We start from the raw sequence: 25,041 nt of genomic DNA on the forward strand, positions 1-25,041 counted from the left end.
CATATCTGCCTCCACTTCCACCCGTAGCAATGCCTTCCAGGCCCCCACCATACTCTGGGGAAAAAACCTGCCCCACGCATCTCTATTAAATGTTCCCCCTCTCACCTTATACCAATGTCCTCAAGTGTTGGACATTTCCATCCCAGGAAAAAGGTTCTAACCGTCTACCCTATCTATGCCTCCTATTTATATACATCTATCAAGTCTCCCCTCAACCTCTGACATTCCAGAGAAAACAATCCAAATTCATGAAGAAATAAAGTGGATGAGCTTGAGGCTCAGTTAGAAATTGGCCATGATGTTGTGGGAATTACAGAGACATGGTTGCAAGAGGACCAGGGTTAGGAACTGAATATTCAAGGGTATACGTCCTATCGAAAAAACAGACAGGTGGGCAGAGGGGGTGGGGTGAGGAATGAAATTCAGTCCCTTGCGAGGGGTGACATAGAATCAGGAGATATAGAGTCAGCATGGATAGAAGTGATAAATTGTAAGGGTAAAAAAAACCCTAATGGGAGTTATCTACAGGCCCCCAAACAGTAGCCTGGATATAGGTTGCAAGTTGAATCAAGTTGAAATTGGCATGTCGTAAAGGTAATGCTATGGTTGTTATGGGAGATTTCAACATGCAGGTAGACTTGGAAAATCAGGTTGGTACTGGACCCCAAGAAAGGGAGTTCGTGGAGTGCCTCCGTGATGGATTCTTAGAGCAGCTTGTACTGGAGCCCGCCAAGGAGAAGGCAATTCTGGATTTACTGATGTGTAATGAATCGGATTTGATAAGGGAACTCGAGGTAAAGGAACAAATTAGGAGGTAGTGACCATAATAGGATACGTTTTAATCTACAATTTTAGAGGGAGAAGGGTAAATCAAAGGTGTCAGTATTACAATTGAACAAATGGGACTATGGATCCATGAAGGAGGAGCTGGCCAAAGTTGACTGGAAAGATAGCCTAGCAGGGATGACAGTGGAACAACAATGGTAAGTATTTCTGGGAATAATACAGAAGGTGCAGGGTCAGTTCATTCCAAAGAGGAAGAAAGATTCCAAGGGGAGTAAGGGGTGACCGTGGCTGACAAGGGAAGTCAGGGACAGTATAAAAATAAAAGAGAAGAAGTCTAACATAGCAAAGATGAGCGGGAAGCCAGAGGATTGAGTAACTTTTAAAGAGCAACAGAAGATAACTAAAAAGGCAATATGGGGAGAAAAGATGAGGTAGGAAGGTAAGCTAGCCAAGAATATGAAGGAGGATAGTAAAAGCTTCTTTAGGTATATGAAGAGGAAAATATTAGTTAAGACCAAAATTGGGCCATTGAAGACTGAAAAGGGCGAATTTATTATGGGGAACAAGGAAATGGCAGACGAGTTGAACAGGAACTTTGGATCTGTCTTCACTAAGGAGGACACGAATAATCTCCCTAATGTACTAGTGGCCAGAGGATCTAGGGTGATGGAGGAACTGAAGGAATTGGTGCTGGGTAGACTGATGGGACTGAAGGCTGATAAATCCCCAGGGCCTGATGGTCTGCATCCCAGGGTACTTAAGGTAGTGGCTCTCCAAATCGTGGACACATTGGTGATCATTTTCCAATGTTCTACAGATTCAGGATCAGTTCCTGTAGATTGGAGGGTAGCTAACGTCATCCCACTTTTTAAGAAAGGCGGGAGAGACAAAGCAGGGAGTTATAGACCCGTTAGCCTGACATCGGTGGTGGGGAAGACGCTGGAATCAATTATAAAAGATGAAATAGCGGCATATTTGGATAGCAGCAGCAGGATTGGTCCGAGCCAGCATGGATTTACGAAAGGGAAATCATGCTTGACTAATCTTCTGGAATTTTTTAAGGATGTAACTAGGAAAATGGACAAGGGAGAGCCAGTGGATGTAGTGTACCTGGACTTTCAGAAAGCATTTGATAAGGTCCCACATAGGAGATTAGTGGGCAAAATTAGAGCACATGGTATTGGGGGTAGGGTGCTGACATGGATAGAAAATTGGTTGGCATACAGGAAACAAAGAGTAGGGATTAACAGGTCCCTATCAGAATGGCAGGCAGTGACTAGTGGGGTACCGCAAGGCTCGGTGCTTGGACCGCAGCTATTTTTAATATATATATTAATGATTTAGATGAAGGGGTTAAAAGTAACATTAGCAAATTTGCAGATGACACAAAGCTGGGTGGCAGTGTGAACTGCGAGGAGGATGCTATGAGGATGCAGGGTGACTTGGACAGGTTGGGGGAATGGGCAGATGCATGGCAGATACAGTTTAATGTGGATAAATGTGAGGTTATCCACTTTGTGGCAAAAACAGGAAGGCAGATTATTATCTAAATGGTGTCAAGTTGGGAAAAGGGGAAGTACAACGGGATCTGGGGGTCCTTGTTCATCAGTCACTGAAAGTAAGTATGCAGGTATAGCAGGTTGTGAGGAAAACGAATGGCATGTTGGCCTTCATAACAAGAGGAGTTGAGTATAGGAGCAAAGAGGTCCTTCTGCAGTTGTACAGGGCCCTAGTGAAACCACACCTGGAGTATTGTGTTCAGTTTTGGTCTCTCAATTTGAGGAAGGACATTCTAGCTATTGAGGGAGTGCAGCGTAGGTTCACAAGGTTAATTCCCAGGGATGGCGGGACTGTCATATGTTGATAGAATTGAACCGCTGGAATTTAGAAGGATGAGAGAGGATCTTATTGAAACATATAAGATTATTAAGGGTTTGGACACGCAAAATGCAGGAAACATGTTCCTGATGTTGGGGGAGTCCAGAACCAGGGGCCACAGTTTAAGAATGAGGGGTAAGCCATTTAGAACGGAGATGAGGAAATAGTTTTTCACACAGAGAGTTGTGAGTCTGTGGAATTCTCTGCCTCAGAAGGCAGTGGAGGCCGGTTCTCTGGATGCTTTTGAGAGTGAGTTAGATAGAGGTCTTAAAGATAGCGGAGTTAAGGGTTATGGGGAGAAGGCAGGAACGGGGTACTGATTGTGGGTAATCAGCCATGATCACATGGAATGGCGGAGCTGGCTCGAAGGGCCAAATGGCCTACTCCTGCTCCTATTGTCTATTCAACCTATTCCTGTAGATGAAACTCTCTAATCCAGGCAGCATTTTGGCAACCACTTCTGTACCCTCTCCAAAGCTCCCACATTTTTTGTGTAATGGGGCGATTGGCACTGCATGCAGTATTCCAAATGCGGTCTAACCAAACTCCTATAGACATTTCCGGTCAGGACCCTTCTTCACATGGATTGTGTTGGGGAAACAGCTGGAAAGAAGATGGGGCAGGACAAAGCCTGGCAAGTGAAAGGTGGATACAGGTGAGGTGCGATTTGATAGGCAGATGGTCAGAGATGAAAAGACTAAAGATGCAAGATAAGGATAGAAGTGTAAAATTGTTACGTCTGAGGAAGGCATCTAGGTGTAAGGGGAAGAGGTAAAATGGGTGTATGTGGGCACAGGGAAGAGGGGGGTTGAGATTAGTCTTAAAATTGGATAATTCAGTGTTCATGCCGTAATTCATTGAATTCTCCAATTTTAGGTAACCAACCACAATCCCCCTCCCGCCTTTTCTGTGCCCCAGCTGGACACATACCCATTTTACCCCTTCCACAATATTCCCTCCTCTACCTTTACAATACACAATTCTATCCTTATCTCACCTTTTGTCTTTCACATCTCTGGCATTTGTTCAACTATCTGCCTATCAAAATCCCCCTCTCACCTCCATCCACCTATAACTTGCCAGACTTTGTCCTGCCCCTCATATTTTCCAGCTTTCTCCCCTCTCCCCCCCCCCCCCCCCCCCCCCCCCACTACAATCAGTCTGAAAAGGGTCCCAACAAGAAACTTCACCTATCCATGTTCCCTAGAGATGCAATCTAATCCACTAAATTATTCCTGCACGGTGTCTTTTTTTTAAATAACCCAGCGTTTCCAGTTCCTTGTTTAGGCGTGTTAATAAAGTGTTGTAAATATTTTCCTTGCCACCATTCTTAATCACCATAACAATGATTTTGCATTAGTCACAATCCAACATACTGCTCATAGCTTCAGAATTTGGGGAAAACATGTCCGGCCTTTCATCATGGCATAATTTTCTCCTTAGCATCTGCCTTTTTCTTTTGCACCCTTTTCCCTTATGACAGGATAGCATTGCTTTACATGGAGGGAGGGGGTCTTCATTCAGTGATTTCGTTTGAGTGTAACACTTCAGTAGACAGCAGAACTTCAATGCACCAATTTAATAGTGTCATGTTGGCACACAAGCAATGTGTGACCATATACCTTCAGAGTGGTTAATGGAAGCAGTGCAAACCATAATCATGATGAAATATCTTGCATGCTTTTGACCAAACCTTGGAAGCATGGAAATTATAATAATTTCAAACAAATCATTCTAAATATCTTTATTCAAGACAGCCCTTAACTTAAGAATAAACCCATTTGGTGTGTTATTCCAAATCCAATATTCACTTTGAAGGCATGAAGAATACTTCCTGGCAGGGAAATTTCCCAGGAACTTTACTAAGTTTACAATACCAAAATATGTGATGAAAAATTAATTATAGCCTCAAAAATTTGCACGATCTTTTTAAAAATTGCCATAAATGATTGGCTGTGATATATACATTTAAATAATGGAAAAGCACCGCAACATAATGAAAAAGAAAAATAGGTAAAATATTAATCCAATATTCTTGCATGCCAAATGTTTAAAAAAAATCACTTTGTAGCAGTTGCCAGAAACCAACCTAAACATGGGTGAAATACTCTCTCTAGCTTTAACTCTAACAACCCTGCATCTAATTCTGCTGAATTCCTGATGGTTCAGTATCTTCTCATTCATTAGTGTGTAATGTGAGCCAGACGCCAAAGTGAATGCAGGCTATTAGCCAGCAGAGGTCTAGAGGGTCGACAGGGCCAGGGTTACAGTTCAAAGCTCCAGGGGACAGGAACTTAAGTAGTTTACGCCTGGAGTGCTTGATTGTTTCCTGCTGCTTTAAACTCTCTGGATAGTTGGAAGATTTATTATATTTCTGGGTAATATTTAGAAAAAGGGAAATTATGTTTGGGTATTAATCCGAGTAACATCCAATCATCCAGAAAATCAGCTATTCTAGTTCTACAACAGTCCTAAAGGTGCGAGGTTATTGGATTTTTAAAACGGGAAAGACCTGCATCAACGCATTGTCGATAAAAAACCAGGATCAAGTGTCTATTTTTGGAGATTTATTGATTCTAAAATACCAAATCTAATATTCCACACCTTCACAAACATTTGGACATTTTTTTCTCTAACCATGAGTCTGAACAAGGGTCTTAACCCGAAACGTCACCCACTCCTTCTCTCCAGAGTTGCTGCCTGTCCCGCTGAGTTACTCCAGCTCTTTGTGTCTTCGGATTAAACCAGCATCTGCAGTTCCTTCCTACACAAGCAATCACACTTCTGTGTTTTAAGAAGCCAACCAATGATGTGCATCCAACCTAATTGTACTCAATAGCTTGCTTTGTTACACATTGACTTAACCCAAGATGCAGTGGCTTCTGAGCTTTGACAAGCACATTTAATTGCTCTGGTTCCAGGCCCAAATACAACCTCTGCTTTGGATTTTTAACTGATTTTTGCTCCACGCACAGCCATTCACCCTAGTTGAATATTCGTATTGTAAGGTCGTAGTACAGCAATGTGGTCAAATTAGAAACATAGAAAAATAGGTTCATGCCTCTTCCCCATATCCCTTGAATCCTTTGGCCCTAAGAGTTAAATCTAATTTCTGCAATCATCATCCATCTTTTTCAATCACATCTAATCTATTGCCAGATGATATCTGATTCATTAACATTGAATCACAAAGTTTATAAAATGATTCCCGCTGTTATGCCATAATTTACATTTATTTTCTAAATCCAGTCTTCTGAAACTCAATAACCGGGAATAACATATTTATATCCATTGTATCATATAATTGATCATTTAAAAACTTTTGTCAATCCCCCTTTGTAAAACAAGATATATGGATTTGACAGGTAAATAAGCATTCTAAACCATTAACAAATCACTTAAAATCGCAGAGCCTTAAATCTGCAAACAACGGCAACTTTAGTGCACTAAGATTTCAGAAAAATATGATTTCAATGCTTTGTTTTATTATTCCATATCTCTAGTCACATATCCCAAAGCATCTTAAGTTTAGCTTTCCATGTCCCGTGAACGTCCATCTCCAAATCCTGCCCTTACCTAGTTTTCTAACTGAACTTTTTATCCAATACCCACTGCGCTTTGCAGTTTCCGATCTCAAATTCCAAATGTCATTTTATTGCTCATTTCACCATCTTGTAAATTTCCTCAGCAATTTATCAAAACAAATTATTTCCAATTCTGGACATCATTTGGTCTTAAACCAACGTCCAAATCAGTTTCAATTTTGTTACTTCTCTGATCATAATTTCACAATCTTCCCCAATGGTTGTTCTGAAAGGTACTCAAAGTCCAAGCTGATTGGACTTTTCTCTATCAGAATATTTTAAGAGATGGAGGCAAGCTGACACACTGCCGCATACCCAGATAATCAAAGATGCAAAATGGTGGAATAACTCAGCGGGCCAGGCTTCATCTCTGGACAATAGTTATAGATATTTCATAGTTTTATTCAATAGTTATAGATATCTTCACCATGGATGTCCAGTCACTCTACACCTCCATCCCCCACCAGGAGGGTCTTAAAGCCCTCTGTTTCTCCCACGACCGCAGAACCAACCAATCCCCGTCTACCGATACTCTCCTCCGCTTAGTGGAGCTTATCCTTACCCTCAACAACTTTTCCTTTGACTCCTCCCATTTCCTCCAAATCCAAGGCGTAGCTATGGGCATGCGCATGTGCCCCAGCTATGCCTGCCTCTTTGTTGAGTATGTCGAACAATCCTTGTTCGAGGCGTACCATGGCCCTATCCCCGAACTCTAACTCCGCTACATTGACGACTGCATTGGTGCTACCTCCTGCACCCATGCAGAACTCACTGATTTCATCCATTTCACCACTAACTTCCATCCTGCACTCCTAGTGGCGGCGCGGCTCTGGCTGCAGCGGCTCTCCGGCAGTCCTGTTTGTTTTGTGTTTTTTGGGTTGTTTATTTTCGTTTTGGTTAGTCTAGTTTTGGTTTTTAGTTTGTGTTTTTGGGGGGGGGGGGTTGAAACGGGGCTTGCTGTCTCTCCCTGCGGGGGAATGCGACTTTTTTGTCGTATTCCCCTTCTCTGCCTCCGTCTGCGCTGAGGCCTAATGGCGGAGCTGGCGACCTCGAGGCTCAGGAGGCAGAGCCGCCGGGACTCGCACTGAGCTCGCTCCCGTGAGGACGGCCCGGCTCGGGGCTGGAACAGGGCTTTCGTGAGGGGCTGTGACGGCCGGCCCGAGGAAGGAACGGTGCTCCCGTCGGAGTGGCCGAGCTCGGGGAGGTACGGCGTTCCCAGCCCGAGGGAGAAGCGGCGCCCGGTCGGGGCGGCCCAGCCCGAGGGAGGAGCGGTGCCCGGTCGGTGTCGGTCCCAGCCCGAGGGGATGAGCGGTTGCCCGGTCCGGGGTCGGCCAGCCCGAGGGAGGGAGGCGCCAGTTCGGGCGGCCAGCCAGGGAGAACGGCGCCCGGTCGGGCGCCCAGCCCGAGGGAGGAGCGTCGCCCGGTCGGGGCCCATCCGGCCCACCCTAGGAGCCGCCCACGATCGGGGCTGCCCAGCCCGATTGAGGACGCGCCCGTTGCGGCCCACCCTAGGGAGAGCTCGCCCGTTCTGTTCCCCGTCCCGATAGTAGCTTCTCCCCTTCTTCCCAGCCCGTGAATCTTCTCCCTGTCTGTGCTTCCCCTCCCGTTTTCTCTCTTCTCCTCTTTGGTCCTTTCTCGTTGCTTCCCCCTCCGTCTTTCTTATGCCTTCGCCCTTCGGTCGGCCCAGGCCCGAGGAGGAGCAGGCGGCCGGGCGCGAGGCTGAGACGGTGGCAAGTACTCACGTGAGGGGATCCGGCCCGGGGCTGGAACGATGCTCCGGGGGCTGGACGGCAGTTCTGGTGGCGGTGGCCTGAGACCGGGGTTCGGCCGCGGGCCAGCGGCTGCGTCAGCAGGTCTGGTGAGCGGCAGCTTCGACTACCCCGGGCCGCGGTGTTTGAGCCGCGGGACAGGTTTTAACATCGCCCGGGGGGTATCGCCTCAGCGCAGAAGGAGAAGAGGAGGGAAGAGACTGCAGCCCTAAGACTTTTGCCTCCATCACAGTGAGGAGATGTTGGGTGGACTCACTGTGGTGGATGTTAATATGTGTTTATTGTTGTTTTTTATTGTATTGTATTGTATGTATGACTGCTTAAATTTCGTTCAGACTTCGGTCTGGATGACAATAAAAGGCTATCCTATCCTATCCTATCCTAAATTCGCCTGGACCATTTCCGAAATCTTGCTACCGTTTCTAGACCTCACTATCTCCATCGCAGGTAAGTCTACTGACCGACATTTACTACAAACCCACTGACTCCCATGGCTATCTGGACTACACTTCTTCTCACCTTGCTTCCTGTAAGGACTCTATCCCCACCTCCCAATTCCTCCATCTACAGAGCATCTGCACCCAGGATGAGGTGTTCCAAACCAGGGCATCGGAGATGTCCTCATCCTTTAGGTGGAGAGTGGTGAATCTCTGGAACTCCCTGCCACAGAGGGTAGTCGAGGCCAGTTCATTGGCTATATTTAAGAGGGAGTTAGATGTGGCCCTTGTGGCTAAGGGGATCAGAGGGTATGGAGAGAAGGCAGGTACGGGATACTGAGTTGGATGATCAGCCATGATCATATTGAATGGCGGTGCAGGCTCGAAGGGCCGAATGGCCTACTCCTGCACCTAATTTCTATGTTTCTATGTTTCTATGTTTAGGGAACAGGGGTTCCCCTCTTCGATTATAGATGAGGCTCCCACCACTGGCCACATATCCCCATCTCCTCCCCTTTCGGCTTTCCGCAGAGACCGCTCCCTCCGTAACCCCCTGGTTAATTTGTCCCTTCCCACCCAAACCACCCCCTCCCCTGGTACTTTCCCTTGCAACCGCAGGAAATGCTACACTTGTCGCTTTACCTCCCCCCTTGACTCCATCCAAGGACCCAAGCAGTCTTTCCAGATGAGGCAGAGGTTCACCTGCACCTCCTCCAACCTCATCTATTGCATCCGCTGTTCTAGGTGTCAACTGCTCTACATCGTTGAGACCAAGCGCAGGCTTGGCGATCGCTTCGCCCAACATCTCCACACAGTTCGTATGAACCAACCTGATCTCTCGGTGACTCAGCACTTCAACTCCTCCTCCCATTCCGAATCTGATCTTTCTGTCCTGGGCCTCCTCCATGGCCAGAGTGAGTCCCACCGCAAATTGGAGGAGCACCACCTCATATTTTGCTTGGGTAGTTTACACCCCAGCGGAATGAACATTGACTTCTCCAATTTCAGGTAGTCCTTGCCTTCTCCCTCCTTCCCCTTCCCTTCCCAGCTCTCCCACAGCCCACTGTCTCCGCCTCTTCCTTTCTCTTCCCGCCCCCCCCCACCCTCACATCAGCCTGAAGAAGGGTTTCGACCCGAAACGTCACCGATTTGTTCGCTCCATAGATGCTGCCTCACCCGCTGAGTTTCTCCAGCATTTTTGTCTACCATTCTTTAGACTGATTGGAGGGGAAGGGGGGAAGAGGTGGCTAAACAAATTACTGGAGGATCTCGTTGGTTTAAACAGCATTTGTGGATGTAGGCCGAGCATCGAAAATGTATCTCGATGACCTTCGTGACCCATGTCTGGGAACTACTTGAAATTTTAGATAAAATATAATTGACAAGGAAGTCATAACTCATCAGTGCCAAAAGTTGCACAATAATTAATTAAGCTAATTAGAAAATGAGATCGAAAAGGTAAGCTCCATCTAGTGTTCAACACTCATATTACTCCATGGGGAGCCTAATTTCGTGCTCTATTTGGACTATATATATATATATATATATATATATATATATATGATGTGAATATGACTAATTATATATAATTATAATTATCCTTATCTATTATTATATAAAACTCTCGCCCCAGATTCCGAAACGGAACTCCGTCCGGCTGCCTGCCTGCCTTTCGATTCGTTCCCGCCGTGCGTTGTCACAATGCCCGATGCTCGCAGACGTCCAATCGCGATGCCCGAGGCTCGCAGACGTCCAATCGGAATGGATCCATTTACATGTACGGCTTCCGGCCTGGCTTCCGGCCACATTTCTTCCATTGATTCCCTGCAACTCCGAAACCGGATGCAGAATCGCCGACATCTTTTCCATTTCGGTAGAGATTTCACTTTTCTTTCTAAGTATCCTCTCCACATTACATTCCGTCGTGTTTAAGTACACGTTTTTAATCAAATCCTTCCCCCCCCCCCCCCAAATATTTCAAAACTAAACTGGCTTCTCACTCATAGATTCAGCTTCAGCACCAGCCCCTGCTGAACGTTCCATCGTGTGATGTCACAATGCCCAATGCTCACAGATGTCCAATCGGAATGGATTCATTTACATATGCCTATGCAGGAGCCCCAGCCCATGGTGAACGTTCCATTGTGTGATGTCACAATGCCCAATGCTCAAAGACATTGTTGCCATAGAGAGGGATTACAGAGAAGGTTCACCAGACTGATTCCTGGGATGTCAGGACTTTCATATGAAGAAAGACTGGATAGACTCGCCTTGTACTCACTAGATTTTAGAAGATTGAGGGGGGATCTTATAGAAACGTTTAAAATTCTTAAGGGGTTGGACAGGCTAGATGCAGGAAGATTGTTCCGGATGTTGGGGAAGACCAGAACAAGGAGTCAAAGTTTAAGGAAAAGGGGGAACGCTGAATCGCCAACATCTTTTCCATTTTGGTAGAGATTTCACTTTTCTTTCTAAGTATCCGTTCCTCATTACATTTCAACGTGTTTAAGTGTACGTTTTAAATCAAATCCTAACACCCCCCCCCCCAATATTTCAAAACTAAACTGGCTTCACACCCACAGAAGCTTCACCAGCCCCAGCCCCTGGTGAACGTTCCATCGTGTGATGTCACAATGCCCAATCTTCACATATGTCCAATCGGAATGGATCCATTTACATATGCCTATGCAGGAGCCCCAGCCAATGGTGAACATTCCATCGTGTGATGTCACAATGCCCAATGCTCAAAGACATCGTTGCCATAGAGAGGGATTACAGAGAAGGTTCACCAGACTGATTCCTGTTATGTCAGAACTTTCACCACTTAAAAGTGTAATGCCCCAACGCAAAAGTGTAATGCCTCCTCCCCCCCCCCCCCCCCAGTTTTTCAAAAAAAAACTGGCTTCTCACCCATACAAGCAGCCATTTCGGTAGACATTTCACTTTCCCTTCCAGCTATCCACTCCTCATTACATTTCGTTATGTTTATGTCCATTTTTTTCATTAAAACCTTCTCCTCCCCCCCCCCACCCCCCTCACTCATTTTGTCGCCTCCAGCTGGCCAGCGACCATAACGGCTGCTGGCGCCCGCAGCACAACCTCACGCGACGCAATTTAAAAACGGCCTTTCGGGAACGGCTCTACTTCGAGGACCACGTCTCCCGTGAGGGCTGCGGGTAGGCAACGGCTGCGTTGGGGCATTACACTTTTAAGGCTCTGTGTGTGGGGATACTTCGTGTGTGTGATGCCGCCCCGCCACCCCCCCCCCCCCCTCGCGTTGCCGAGACGGACCCGACTTCAACGACTTCAAGATACGCTATTTTAAGACGGCCGGAACCCGACTTCGACGACCACGTCTCCCCTGGGGGCTACAGGTAGGGAACGGTCTTTATACACTTTTCCAACTCTGTGTGTGGGGGTGGTTAGTGTGTGTGATGCCGCCCCCCCCTCCCAGTGGGGGCTACGGGTAGGGTACGGCTGCGTTGGGGGATCAGACCCAACGGGTTTGCCATTGGTTGTCGTGTTTAAGTGTACGTTTTTAATCGAATCCTTCACCACCCCCCCCCCCCCCCCCCAATATTTCAAAAATAAACTGGCTTCTCACCCATAGAAGCATCACCAGCCCCAGCCCCTGGTGAACGTTCCATCGTGTGATGTCACAATGCCCTATGCTCACAGATGTCCAATCGGAATGGATCCATTTACATATGCCTTTGCAGGAGCACAAGCACTTGGTGAACGTTCCATCGTGTGATGTCACAATGCCCAATGTTCAAATACATTGTTGCCATAGAGGGAGTACAGAGAAGGTTCACCAGACTGATTCCTGGGTTGTCAGGACTTTCATATGACGAAAGGCTGGATAGACTCGGCTTGTACATGCTAGAATTTAGAAGATTGAGGGGGTATCTTATAGAAACTTACAAAATTCTTAAGGGGTTGGACAGGCTAGATGCAGGAAGATTGTTCCAGATGTTGGGGAAGTCCAGAACAAGGGGTCACAGTTTAAGGATAAGGGGTAAATCTTTTAGGACCGAGATGAGAAAAACATTTTTCACACAGAGAGTGGTGAATCTCTGGAATTCACTGGCACAGAAGGTAGTTGAGGCCTGTTCATTGGCTGTATTTAAGAGGGAGTTAGATGTGGTCCTTGTGGCTAAAGGGATCAGGGGGTATGGAGAGAAGGCAGGTACAGGATACTGAGTTGGATGATCAGCCACGATCATATTGAATGGTGGTGCAGGCTCGAAGGGCCGAATGGCCTACTCCTGCACTTAATTTCAATGGTTCTATGTTTCCCTCTCCGCACCCCTCTCCCACCCATCCCTCTCTCCCCCACCCCCTTCCCTCTCTAACGCCACCCCCTTCCTCCTACCCCTCTGTCCCTCTTCCATCACTCCCCCTACCCCTCTCCACCTCCCTCCCCACTCTTTCCCCTCTCTCCCCCACCCCTCTCCCCCTCCCTCCCTCCTTCCCTACCTCCCCATCCTCCCCCTCCACCACATCTCTCTCCCCATCCCCCACTCTCACCCCCAACCCCGCTCTCCTTTCCCTCCCAAATCTGTCCCATTTCCTCCACCTCCTCTCCCCTCCCTCCCCTCTTCACACCCCCCCTCCCCCCCCCCCCCTGTGTGTTTGGGGGTTGGTTAATATGAGTTTGATGCCGCCGCCCCCCCTCCCCCCCCCCCCCTGCAAAACGCCGTTGGGGAAACAGACCCAACGGGTCTGCACTTGGTCTAGTATAACTATAAAACTCTGATCTTGGATGTGTGTGTGTGTGTGTGTGTGTGTGTGTGTATTTATTTGTTTGTGTATGATCACATCTACTCGAAGATGTGAGGTTTATCCCGTGAAATCAAAAATCGCCTTAACTGAAAATTTCATGCATTATTTCTCGAGTTATTTATGAAAATGTTCACAAATCTCAAATAACTTAGAAAATAAACGAGATGGTCTCGCTGATGACGTCACAATGGATCTGACTGCCTGCCTCTGCCAGTGCTGCAAGTGACGTCACCCCTGTTATGTCTTCTGTACTTCTTGGCTTCTTAACTTTTACTTCTTTAAATTTGTCACTTAGTGTCTTTAAACTGCTGCTCTGGTCGTGTTTTGCGCTCCGCAGGGCTCCTTGAAGTCCTAGAACATGGTGGCGGCGGTCATTATAGCCGCGCGGGCATGGGGCAGCGAAATGGGAAGGTGGTCCTGGCGGCCAATACTCCCTCTGGGAGAGGCCGTCTATGGATACCTGCGATTCCTCCGTTGATCGCAGGGATTCGGGGAATCGTGACGCCTTTTCCTCGCTGGTGATCCCGATCCCACCTGCCGATCTCTGGCCGTCACGGTGGACAACCTCCTCTCCGTCTCCCCCGCCCGATCGTCTGTCACGCGGGTAGTTGGGCTTCCCCTCGCGGAAGTCACGATCGGCCGGCCCTCTGCTGCTTTTGACTGTCCGCCCGCTCGTAGCAGCAGGGCCGCCGGCTCAAAAGACGCCGCAAATCGGAAACCCCAGCTTCAAACGACAGCTGACATCCGGAAACCCCAGCTCAAAAACGCAGCAAGCCGCTGTGTCCCTCTCTGTGCCCCTCTCTATGCCTCTGTGTTCCTCTGTGTCCCTCTCTGTGTCCCTCTCTGTTCCCCTGCCCGTGCCTCTGTGCCCCTCTCTGTGCCTCTGTGTCCCTCTCTGTGCCTGTGTCGCTCTGTGTGCCTCTGTGTCCCTCTGTGCCCCTCTCTGTGCCTCTGCGTCCCTCTCTGTGCCCCTCTCCGTGCCCCCGCGTCCCTCTCTGTGCCCCCGTGTCCCTCTCTGTGCCTCTGTGTCCCTCTCTGTGCCTCCGTGTCCCTCTCTGTGCCTCCGTATCCCTCTCTGTGCCTCCGTGTCCCTCTCTGTGCCTCTGTCTCCCTCTCTGGGCCTCTGTCTCCCTCTCTGTGCCTAAGTCTCCCGCAATGTGCCTCTGGATACCTCTGTGTCCCTCTCTGTGCCTCTGTGTCCCTCTCTGTGCCTGTGCCCTCTTTGTGCCTCTGTGACCCTCTCTGTGCTTCTGTGTCCTTTTCTGTGCCTCTGTGTCCCTCTCTCTCTATCCCCCTCCCTCACTGGCCTCGCCTGCGAGTTGGGGGCTATGCGTGAGTGGATAGGGCGGGACATGGGGTAAAAGGAGTGAATGAATAATATTAATATAATATCAATGAGGGTGGTTAGTGTGTGTGTGTGGGGTGGTTAGTGTGTGTGTGTGTGAGAGGTTGGTTAGTGTGCGTGTGACACCGCAGGCCGCCCCCTCCCTTTGCAACCGCGCGTTGAGGGGACGGGACCCAACGGGTCCCACTTGGTCTAGTATAATATAAAAATAAAATAATGAATATAATTGTGAGTGTGTATTTTGAATAAGACTGCCGCAGAGGTCCGGCTCCTGAACCCGCCTAATTAATGGGTGAGGGCAGTTCCTGTGGGTTCCCCCGTTTACTGAACCCCACTGACTGCCAGTGGGCAGAGTGGGGCTCACGGCCATAGTGGGACTGGATCAGTGCCAGGCTGGGGGAAGGCTAAGGCATCTTCCACTGAGAGGAAAATGCCTAACCCTAACTAGACCCCTTCCAGAGCTGCCCACGGGTGGAGCTGGAGCTGGAGCCGCTTTGGGACCTACTGCGGGCTCAGTACGTGTGGCCGCTCAGCGCTTCTACCTCGGCCAGCATGCCCTTCTGGATCATCATAGTGATGATGGTGGAGAGCACACCGCCCGGGCCGCCTTCAGCACCCCCATAGCGCCGGCTCCGTCAGTCCGCCCGCTCGCTCAAACACCGGTCGTATGACAGCCCGACCGACCACTCTCAGCACCTACCGGCAGCCCGACCGACCACTCGCAGCACCACCGGCTGTCTGACAACCTGACCGACCCCTCGCAGCACCCACTGGCCGGCCCGACAGCCCGACCGACCACTCGCAGCACCCACCGGCCGGCCCGACAGCCCGACCGATCCTTCACAGCATCCACTGGCCTACCGATAGTCCGACCGACAGACTGACCGACCGACTTTTGACTGACTGACTTCTGACTGACCGACTCTAATCCTAACCCTAGCTCTACATTTGTTATTTATCATTTTTATTTAACAGTTCACATCATAACTTTACAAAGATAAATCAATTGTGAAACAAAATTATCAGCAAGGTTAGCATTACCTTTATTACTTTGAAACCTTGCTATTGTTTTGATATAATTAAGAGGCAGCCATGATCCCAGAATGCTCGATGCCTAGCTACCATGAAACAAAGCACATGATTGGTTAATTGCCATCCGACGCAATGTCAAACGTGCATTAATTGGACAATTACTACTCGGAAAATTTGGAGGTTTTTCTCATATTTGAAAAATATTTGCCGGTGTTCTTCTTGACGAGTTTCAGATATGATTATGTTTTTACACAATATGTTAAAAATTAAGGTGGTTACGTGATTTGGGTCACGAACTTAAACAAAAAAGCACCTCGGCCCACAGCCTAATGGAAATAACAGTCGATGTTTGGTTAAACTAATTAAACACCAAAACATGGGTTGACTACATCTTTAACAGAATTGTCATGTGGAGAATCAGCTGTGACCTTGCCTGACATATTCTGATTTATACATAATTGCCATTTTTGAAAATGGAATTTAATAATATATGAGCATGTTATTCAAAAGTTAATTCCATTAGCAGTGCTAGCAACCACAACACTATGCTGGGTTAAAGATTCACTGCGGTCTTTGGCTTCGATCAAATGCTGCAGCATCAAAAGCCTTTCTGAAGATGTTGGCAAGGGATTGAGCATTCACCAAAAGAGAATACGATAAAGAATGTGGAATAAGTATTCAATTAAAACCTTGCTGTGCATACAATTGCTTGACCATTTCTAATATTTTCAAGATACAGGGATTATGATAAAATGAGTGGGTAAAAGGAGCACAATATATATATATTCTCACACATATTGCATTTGTCCTTATTTTACTTTTTTCACATTTCCTATTGGACAAGAGCTTCAATGAAAATGTCAGCATGTACTGTTATTGCAAAGGGTCAGGTTCATGAACAATTTATTCTTCTAATCTCCAACATATATCTATCTATCTATCATATCTATATACTATTAAAACTCTGTGTGTGTGTGTGTGTGTGTGTGTGTGTGTGTGTGTGTTTATTTGTGGGTGTCAGATTTGGCCTTCCTTGGTCCGCCAAAACCACACGCAAAAACTCCGTGATTTTTTCCATTTCACTAGTGAATTCACTTTTACATTCACTAATGCACTCCTCAAAACATTTGGACATTTTTATGTACACATTTTTTCATAAAATCCTCCCCCCCCCCCCCCCCCCCCCCACTCACTCATTTTGTCGCCTCCTGCTGACCAGCGACCATAACGGCTGCTGACGCCCGGCTCTGCCCGAAAAACGCTGACATTTTTCCCAACGGCTGGTGCCCGGCCCGGCTCTGTCACGCTGCCTCAAGCCAAACATCGGATGTTCAACTGCTGCTTTTCGCCCTCGGGCCAGCGTGACAGAGCCGACGTGTCAGAAGCACCGAGGATGCGAGGCCTCACAGTCTCTGATGGGGCCGCTTTCACAGACTTTACCGTCAGCGGCCCCAGCGTCCCGCGTTTAACCAGGCCTCTGGGAACTCACCATCTCATGGGGACGAGGCTTTCAGAGGGAAGGCAGGGACAACTTCGGATCCAGCAGCAGAGTGGCTCCGTTAATGCATTCATTCCACAGTGAGTTCAGTTCAGCCCCCTCCTCCCCTCCCTCCTCCTCCCCCCATTCCTCCCACCCCCCCTGCCCACCCCCCTCCTCCCCCCTCCTCTCACTCCTTCTCTCTCCCCCCCTCCCTGTTCCCCCCTTCCTGTCACCCCCCCTCCCTGTCACCACCTCCCTCTCTCCCCTGCCTCCCACTCCCCCACCTCCCTCCCTCTCCCACTCCCTCTCCCCCCCTTCTCTCTCTGCCCTCACTCTCTACCGCCCCCCTCCCTCCCTAGATGCACCTGCGAGTTGGGGGCTATGCGTCAGTAGATAGGGCGATTATGGGGTAAAAGGAGCAAATTAATAATATTAATATATTAACAAGTGGGTAGTTAGTGTGTGTGCGTGGGGGTAGTTAATGTGTGTGTGGGGGTGGTTAATGTGTGTGATGCCGCATGCCGCCCCCCCCAACTGCACGTTGGGGGAACAGACCCAACGGGTCTGCACTTGGTCTCGTATACTTTTTAAACTGTGTGTGTGTGTGTGGATGTGTGTGTGTTATTTTGCATGTGAAACGTATCTCCTCGAAAACCGGACGTAAAAACGCAGAGATTTTTACCATTTCGGTAGGGATTTTACTTATGAGTTCAGAAATTGGTCAATTATATCCCCAGATTTTTAATAAAATTGATCACAAAACTCAATTTAAAAAATCTAAACGGCGCTCACCAGCTGCTGACGTCACAATGCCCACATGCGAACCAATCCAGGCCCACCTGCCTCCAGGCGCCGCCTCCCACCCGCTGTGGACTAAAGCCCCACGCCCAGCACAAGTACGCTCACGCCACGCCTCCCGAAGCTGGACTCCCACGCCCGCCCGCCCGCCCGCTCACTCCAACCCCCCCCTTCCCCCCCCCCCCGTTCTCAAAATGCTCTGCAGATCGGGAGGTCACCGGAGGTCACAGCCGGTTACCGGCTTCATTGTCGCGCGGGGTGTTACTCCCTCTGGGAAACCTGCAATTCCTCCGTTGATCGCAGGGACACGGGGAATCGTCACGCGAGCGCTGCCGAGGCTGTCCACGTCCCTGAGGTCACTGAGTTCAGGTCCACCCTCTCCCTCTCTCCTCCCCATCCTCCTTCCCCCCCTCCCTCTCCCCCCCTCCCTCCCTCCCGCTGCAAACCCGACGTGCTGCCAGTCGCGCCTCTCGAATGTTCCTTGATAAAAACCTTGCGACTCCCCTCCCCCCCTCTCTCTACCCCCCTCTCTCTCTCTCTCTCTCCCCCCACCCCCCCCCCCCCCCCTCTTTCCCTCTCTCCCTCCCTCCCTCTCTCCCCCCCCCCCCCCCCTCTCTCTCTCCCCCTCTCTCTCTACTCCCCTCTCTCTCCCCCTCTCTCCCTCTCGCTCCCCTCTCTCTCTCCCCCCTCCCTCTCTCCCCCCCCTCCCTCTCTCCCCCCCTCCCTCTCTCCCCCCCCCTCCCGCTTCCCCACCCCCCTCTCCCCCCCTTCTCTCTCTGCCCTCACTCTCTACCCCCCCCCTCTCTAGACGCGCCTGCGAGTTGGGGGCTATGCGTCAGTAGATAGGGCAATTATGGGGTAAAAGGAGCAAATTAATAATATTAATATATTAACAAGGGGGGTAGTTAACGTGAGTGTGGGGGGGTAATTAGTGTGTGTGTGGGGGCGGTTAATGTGTGTGACGCCGCATGCCGCCCCCTCCCCCCCCCCCCCCTCAACCGCACGTTGGGGGAACAGACTGCACTTGGTCTAGTTGTAAATAAAGATATAGATATGCAGATAGGATCAAGAAGCAAGCCCCATAAAAAATGGTCACTTAAGTTTTATAATGTAGGCTGTGGCAAACACTTTGAAGAGTTTTCAAAATTATTCAACTACAATGAGATGGAACTAGAGCAAATGCAATTTACCATATGCAAGTGTCCACATCATACATTATTGAGATATTGTTCATTCTTAATTGTCATTCTTGGCATTCACATTTTAGAAAAAAAGTGGCAATAAAATAATGTACAGAGATGCAAAAAGAGATAAAATATAGAGGTTTAATGTCTGCAGTTTGCATTTGCTAAGATTCAGAAATTAATAGCTATTGCGAAACAGCAATTAACCTATTATAATGAAAGGGCAAGTTCAAGAAATGAGACTTGCCAATCATAAAAGCAACAAATATTTGCACTTCAGTAATGCTCCAGAATCAGCAATAATGCAGATATTGTTGATGAACGGTAAGCCAGACAGTTGTGCTTTCTAATCCCCAAATGGCACATTCACCTCCCAATTTGTTGGGTGAACAAGAAGATGTTAAAGTAAACAAATGTCAAATGAATATTTCTAAAGCAATGAATAAATACACTGGCCCACTATTTCCTGCATTATGGTATCTAATAGTGATCGCCATTAAATAGATTTGCTGAAGTAGGTATTAGTTTACATATTTTTTTGCATGGGAAGCAGCTGGCTGATAGTGCAAGCTGATAATGTTTAATGGAGGGAAATAGAGCAGTGGCTATGGAGAGCAATTGGATATCCTTAACTAATCAGATCAAAGAAATATGAAAAGAACAGATTAAATCTGAGAAGGAATCATTTACAGAAAGAGAAAAAATGGAAACCTGAAATAAAAAACAAAGTAAAGTTTAAAAATAAAATACTTTTAGTTCTTAGAAGGTCCAATAGTTTACGCCTGAACAACATATGTTCTGGATACCCAACAAGGAGAGAGCAGATGGCTCTGATTAGCCCCATGAGGCTATGGCTAACAACAGCGAGAGTGTAGCTTGTGTCTTGCACATGTTCCAAAGGGTTTATTACAGCTGGGTGGAGCCGGCTTCACAAAAAAAAGGAGCAAGAGTAGGTCATCAGGCCCTTCAAGCCTGCCTGACCATTCAATAAGATCATGGCTGATCCATGATGGCTCCAACTCCTCTTATGTGCCACTTCTCTAGAACCCTCTATTCCTCCATTTATCAAGTATTTATCCACTTTAACTTTAAATATTCTTATAATATACAGCTTGCTTTATCCATTGGGGCAGAGAATTTCAGATTCACCACCCTGCAAGTAGAAATTTCTATGTACTTTAATTTTCAATGACTGACCCTGATGTTATGCCTCAATAGTGAAACATCCCAAAATCTACCCTGTCTAGCCCCCTTCGTATCTTATACAGGTGCACAACCTTTTATCCGAAGATCCAAATAACGAAAACCTCCGAATAGCGGACATTTTTTCGGTCCTTGAAGAAAGGTCCTTGAAAACGTTCACCGAGGGCGGCCCGCAGAGGTGACAGCGGAACCTCCGGTCGGTCCTCGAAGAAAGGGGAACTAAATCCCCATTCATAAAAGAGAAGGTGAGGGTATATTGCGCCGGAGGGTTAATAATTGACAATATGCTGCTGCCTGCCCGCTGAGTTAAAAAGTTCCCACGGTAGACTCACGATACACAGTGTATCGTGAGTCTTGCGTGGGAACTTTTTAACTCAGCGGGGCAGGCAGCAGCAGATTGTCGCTCGCTTCAGTATCACCCCACCTACACCCCTCTGCCTCCCGGCCATGTGTGTGACCCCTTCCCTCCCCTCTCCAGCTCCCCGCTCATTGCACCGGCGCGGGGGCTTTGCACTGTCTTCATGTCGGCGAAAACAGCAGGTCAGTGCCAGTCACCGGAGACGTCAGGACCAACGGGACACCGACCACCAGGCCCACTGCAACCACGGAGATCCCAGAGACCCACAGCCAGCAGCAGCAGCCCAGCCCCGTTCCAACTCCAGAGGAAAACTGCAAACTGGCCGGAGACGTCAGGACCACCAGAAGCCGCTCCCCGAGCTGCGCCCCCTCATCGGGACACCGACCCCCAGGCCCACTGCAAGCACGGAGATCCCAGAGACCCACAGCCAACAGCAGCCCAGCCCCACTCCAACTACAGAGGAACCTGGGTTGCGGATGACGGGGCGCAGCTCGGGGCGTCGTAGGGGCCCATCGGGGAGCGGGTTCCTGTTGGTCCTGACGTCTCCGGCCACCTGCCATCCTCCGGGAACTGTACCACCCTTGCAGGAGAGTGGGGTTGTTTGCAGTTGCAGAGGGAGGGGGCAAGGGCGGTACAGTTCCCAGCTCCAGTCCAGGGGGGTGGCCGGAGACGTCAGGACCAACGGGACACCGACCCCCAGGCCCACTGCAAGCACGGAGATCCCAGAGACCCACAGCCAGCAGCAACTCCAGCCCAGCCCCGCTCCAACTCCAGAGGAACACGTAGGGGCAGAAGCTGATGGTGTGCAAGGTACGTCTTGTTCTTGGGGTGGCGGATGAGGGGGCGCAGCTCGGGCTGTGGGCAAACTGCCACTTGTCGCCGTAGCGGCCCATCGGGGAGCGGATTCCTCTGGAGTTGGAGGGGGAGGGGGGTATTGTGCTGTTTGATCGCCCCCTGCTATCCCAGGGACAGGGAGACACAGCGGCTTTTTAGACTGGTGGGCAATCACTTCCAAAGTTCTGCCCACAGTCAGTACACCTCTCCTACATTGCATTTCATACAAACATTTATTCTGCAAGAAAAAACTACATTGAAGACTCAAACTCGCGACCGAGTTTACTGCCGGGATCAAGGCGCAAACTCGCGACCTTGCGGATATGAGCCGAGCACTCTACCACTGAGCCAGCCATTAAAATCTACGCTAAAAAAATTCCATTCCGAAGACCGACAAATTCTGAATTACGAAAAGTGTCTGGTCCCAAGGCTTTCGGATAAAAGGTTGTGCACCTGTATGTTTGAATAAAGTCACACCTCAAGCTTGTAAACTAATTGAATGTTCAACAAGAACATTGAATTTTACAATTTTGGTAACCCACAATCCCAATGTTATCCTTGCATACCCTCACCTATCCATCTAGTTTTATTCTCCTTTTGCTCAACTCTGCCATTCCCCTCTCCACTGAGATCATCTGCACATCATCTCCTGCACCTCTGGTCCACGTATATTCTACCAACCAGAATCACTCCTAACCCCCATACACCCTCAAACTGTCATATGCTAGCAGCCTTTCTTTTTCCTTATACAAAGCTCAAGCCAAGTTGTTGACTTACCCATTTGCCTCCACAGATGTTGCTTGAACTGCTGTCCTTCTAGTGTTCTATTATTTGTTCTAATATTACAAAGGCAGTTAGGGATGTAAAGATGGAGAACTTGAAGTACAGAGATTGCTCTAGGGATACTGGAGAAAGCCACATCTGTTGAATCCTGAGAACCTCAATCTAAAAGCAATTCTGACCCAAAACATCACCCATCCATTTTCTCAAGAGATGCGGCCTGACCCGCTGAGTTACTCCAGCATTTTGTGTGTCTATCTTCACATAGGAATCCCTTTATAATGATTTTAGGTGGGTCTTTACCAGACCGTTGAATAATCCCAGGGGGAATATTACTCATGGTTTCAGTTATATAGAACACCACATTCATTGTAGCAGATCCTGTGCTTGAAATGTACTTACTACTCGGTTAATTTCATCCTGACCCTCAATTGTAGCTTCAACAACCTAGGTTAGGGGATGTTAATAGCAAGCTTGTTTCTTCATTGCAATTATACTGTGTTTTGATGTGGGCATGGATTTAATATTCATAGTGGACTGATTTGTAACTATTTAATTATGCTCGATTTGAAATAATCACACAATTTAACGTGTTTTGCTTGTGCTGCAGTATTAACTGTAACATCGTGCCACTACAGGACAATATCTAAAATTGATTTGCAATGAAAACAAATTAATTGGTATTAGCATTTATTATATATCCACCACTAATTTTCTGGCAACTGGCGGTCCTGCACCTCCTTTAATCCGGACAAAAATTACAAGAACGCACTTTAAATCCCCCCTGGAAATCCCTCTGAAAGTCCGGTGCCTCGGCCGGGTGAGGCAGCCGGACCTCTGCGCTGATCGGCAGGTTGAATTTGTTCTCTGCAGCCAGGGCTCTGGAACATCGGCCCGGCTGGAGACAGCAGATCCGTTCCCATAGCCGACTTCCAAGCCAACCTTACTGGCCAATATCTCGGCCCGTGGTCAGCCTAGGCAAACTGTTCTGTTTGACCCCTCGGAGGCCATGATCTCTGTTGGTCTGGCAAAAAGGATAATCCAGAAAACCTCTGGAATCAAAGGTACCAGAAAATCGGTGTTGGATCTGTACAACAAAAATAGAAGATTCAGATTTGCAATGACTTAACTTTCTTTCTGCTGCACAAACACAACGTCAATTTAATAGTGCGCCAGACTTCAACATAGTATCCACAAATAAGGTGGAACAATTTCATTTGGACAGTAACCTCTCGATATTAACTGTTAAATACATCTCTCATCCTCGTTTAAAACTGCACACTGTTGATTTTGAAGGCAATTTCTGACGTATTAAATAACTTGGTTAACAGTGTTTGCTTCTAGAAATGCTATCATGAAGGGAAGTACTTTGCTAATACAGGTACCTATTCCAAGACATTAACTGTATTCTACTTGTGAATTATTTAAACAAATGACAGTACACATGAAAACATCTATTGCTTAACCAGTTAAAATCTTAATTGGAACTTCATTTCAAACAAATAAATTGTGGCAAGATAAATCAATGTTACCATCAAATTTCAGAATATTGTATACTGTTTAAGCAATGCAGTAATGTTTTAATAGCCAGGTCCCTTCCAGACAAGATTAATCTGAACGAACATGGTTGATTATCAAAGTGGGCATGACAAATGTTCAGGCAGTCTGAGGATATTCATTAAATGTTTTGCCTATTCAGAATGCTGTGTGGGTGGGTTTTCACTTTAAATTGACCTACATTCTGTGCTGTGTTCAATAGCAAACACTGATTGGAGCTAAGCCACTGCACTCACACAGCAGTGGGGACTTGCTTGTCATTGTATTTTCCTGATCAGTCACTTTCTGACTGCAGCAGCTTTAGAAAATGAAAAATGATTAGGCAAACCATAAAGAAGACAATATCAAATTTTAACAAACCCACTGTTTAGGAACATAATTGGCATTGCTTAAACAATGTCTTCAATACATTTTAATGGATTTCAAAATAACAGCTCATTCAAAATAATAACTTAAAATACATCTTTCTTTGTCAAAAAATAAAGGTTTGCCTTCATGTGACCATTTCAAAATCAAAACATTTTCCTTTCACAAAATACCAAGGATTTCTTAAGCAACATTTGTGTTCATCAAAGAGGCTGTGGCAATCAGAGCTGCATATTTCAGCAAATTTGTAGTGAAAGTTTATAAAGGGTAGATGTGAATATGGGGTAAGATTGAATAACTTCCACTTACCAGAAAGAGTATGGCTGGAGCCTTGGTGCTGAATGAATGGTAGTTCAGGATGGATGGAATCAAGCATATTCTGTGTTTAAATTATAAATTCAGAGGCCCAGTTTTCATCCTGCTGTGGAATTTAAATTCAATTAACATTCCAGAATTTAGTCTTTGGTAATGATAACCATAGACTTATGAAAACTGATCTGATTAACTAATGGCCTTTAGGAAGGAAACTTTCACATGTGACTCCAGACCAGACCCAACGTATTTCACTCCTAAATATCCCTCAAGTGGCTAAACAAGCCATACTTTTCAAGAGCAATTAGAGATAGATAAAAATGCCAGTTTTGTCAGTCATACCCAGATCCTGAAGTAAGTATTTTTTTTAAAAGCCAGGTTCGATTTTCTCTTTTCGTGGAGATGATATATCTCGACAATATTTCACGATGTTGGGAAACCCTAGTGCGAAAGCAACTTAGATAGATGTAAGGATGGTTCTGGAGGGCAAATCTTGATTGTTGGATGTGCCTTGTCCCATACTACCTGCGTATCTGATCCTCTCAGCCAATTC

General features: G+C 47.5%; 1 protein-coding gene across 9 annotated transcripts in view; it reads right to left on the reverse strand.

Annotated features, from left to right (window-relative positions):
• ptk2 (protein tyrosine kinase 2) overlaps positions 1 to 25,041 on the reverse strand; it is a 465,509-nt gene that overhangs the window by 257,920 nt on the left and 182,548 nt on the right. For 2 of the 9 annotated variants that reach the window (XM_033019917.1, XM_033019897.1), the window contains exon 1: positions 24,486 to 24,594. The exons of the other annotated variants lie outside the window; for them this stretch is intronic. In XM_033019917.1, the coding sequence (XP_032875808.1) occupies positions 24,486 to 24,552 (67 nt within the window). In that variant the 5' untranslated portion in view covers positions 24,553 to 24,594. Of the gene's footprint in view, positions 1 to 24,485; positions 24,595 to 25,041 lie in introns of those variants that run through there. 9 annotated transcript variants of the gene reach the window in all.

Source organism: Amblyraja radiata, chromosome 4 (assembly GCF_010909765.2).
Source record: "Amblyraja radiata isolate CabotCenter1 chromosome 4, sAmbRad1.1.pri, whole genome shotgun sequence".
In the NCBI taxonomy this organism is placed as follows: domain Eukaryota; kingdom Metazoa; phylum Chordata; class Chondrichthyes; order Rajiformes; family Rajidae; genus Amblyraja; species Amblyraja radiata.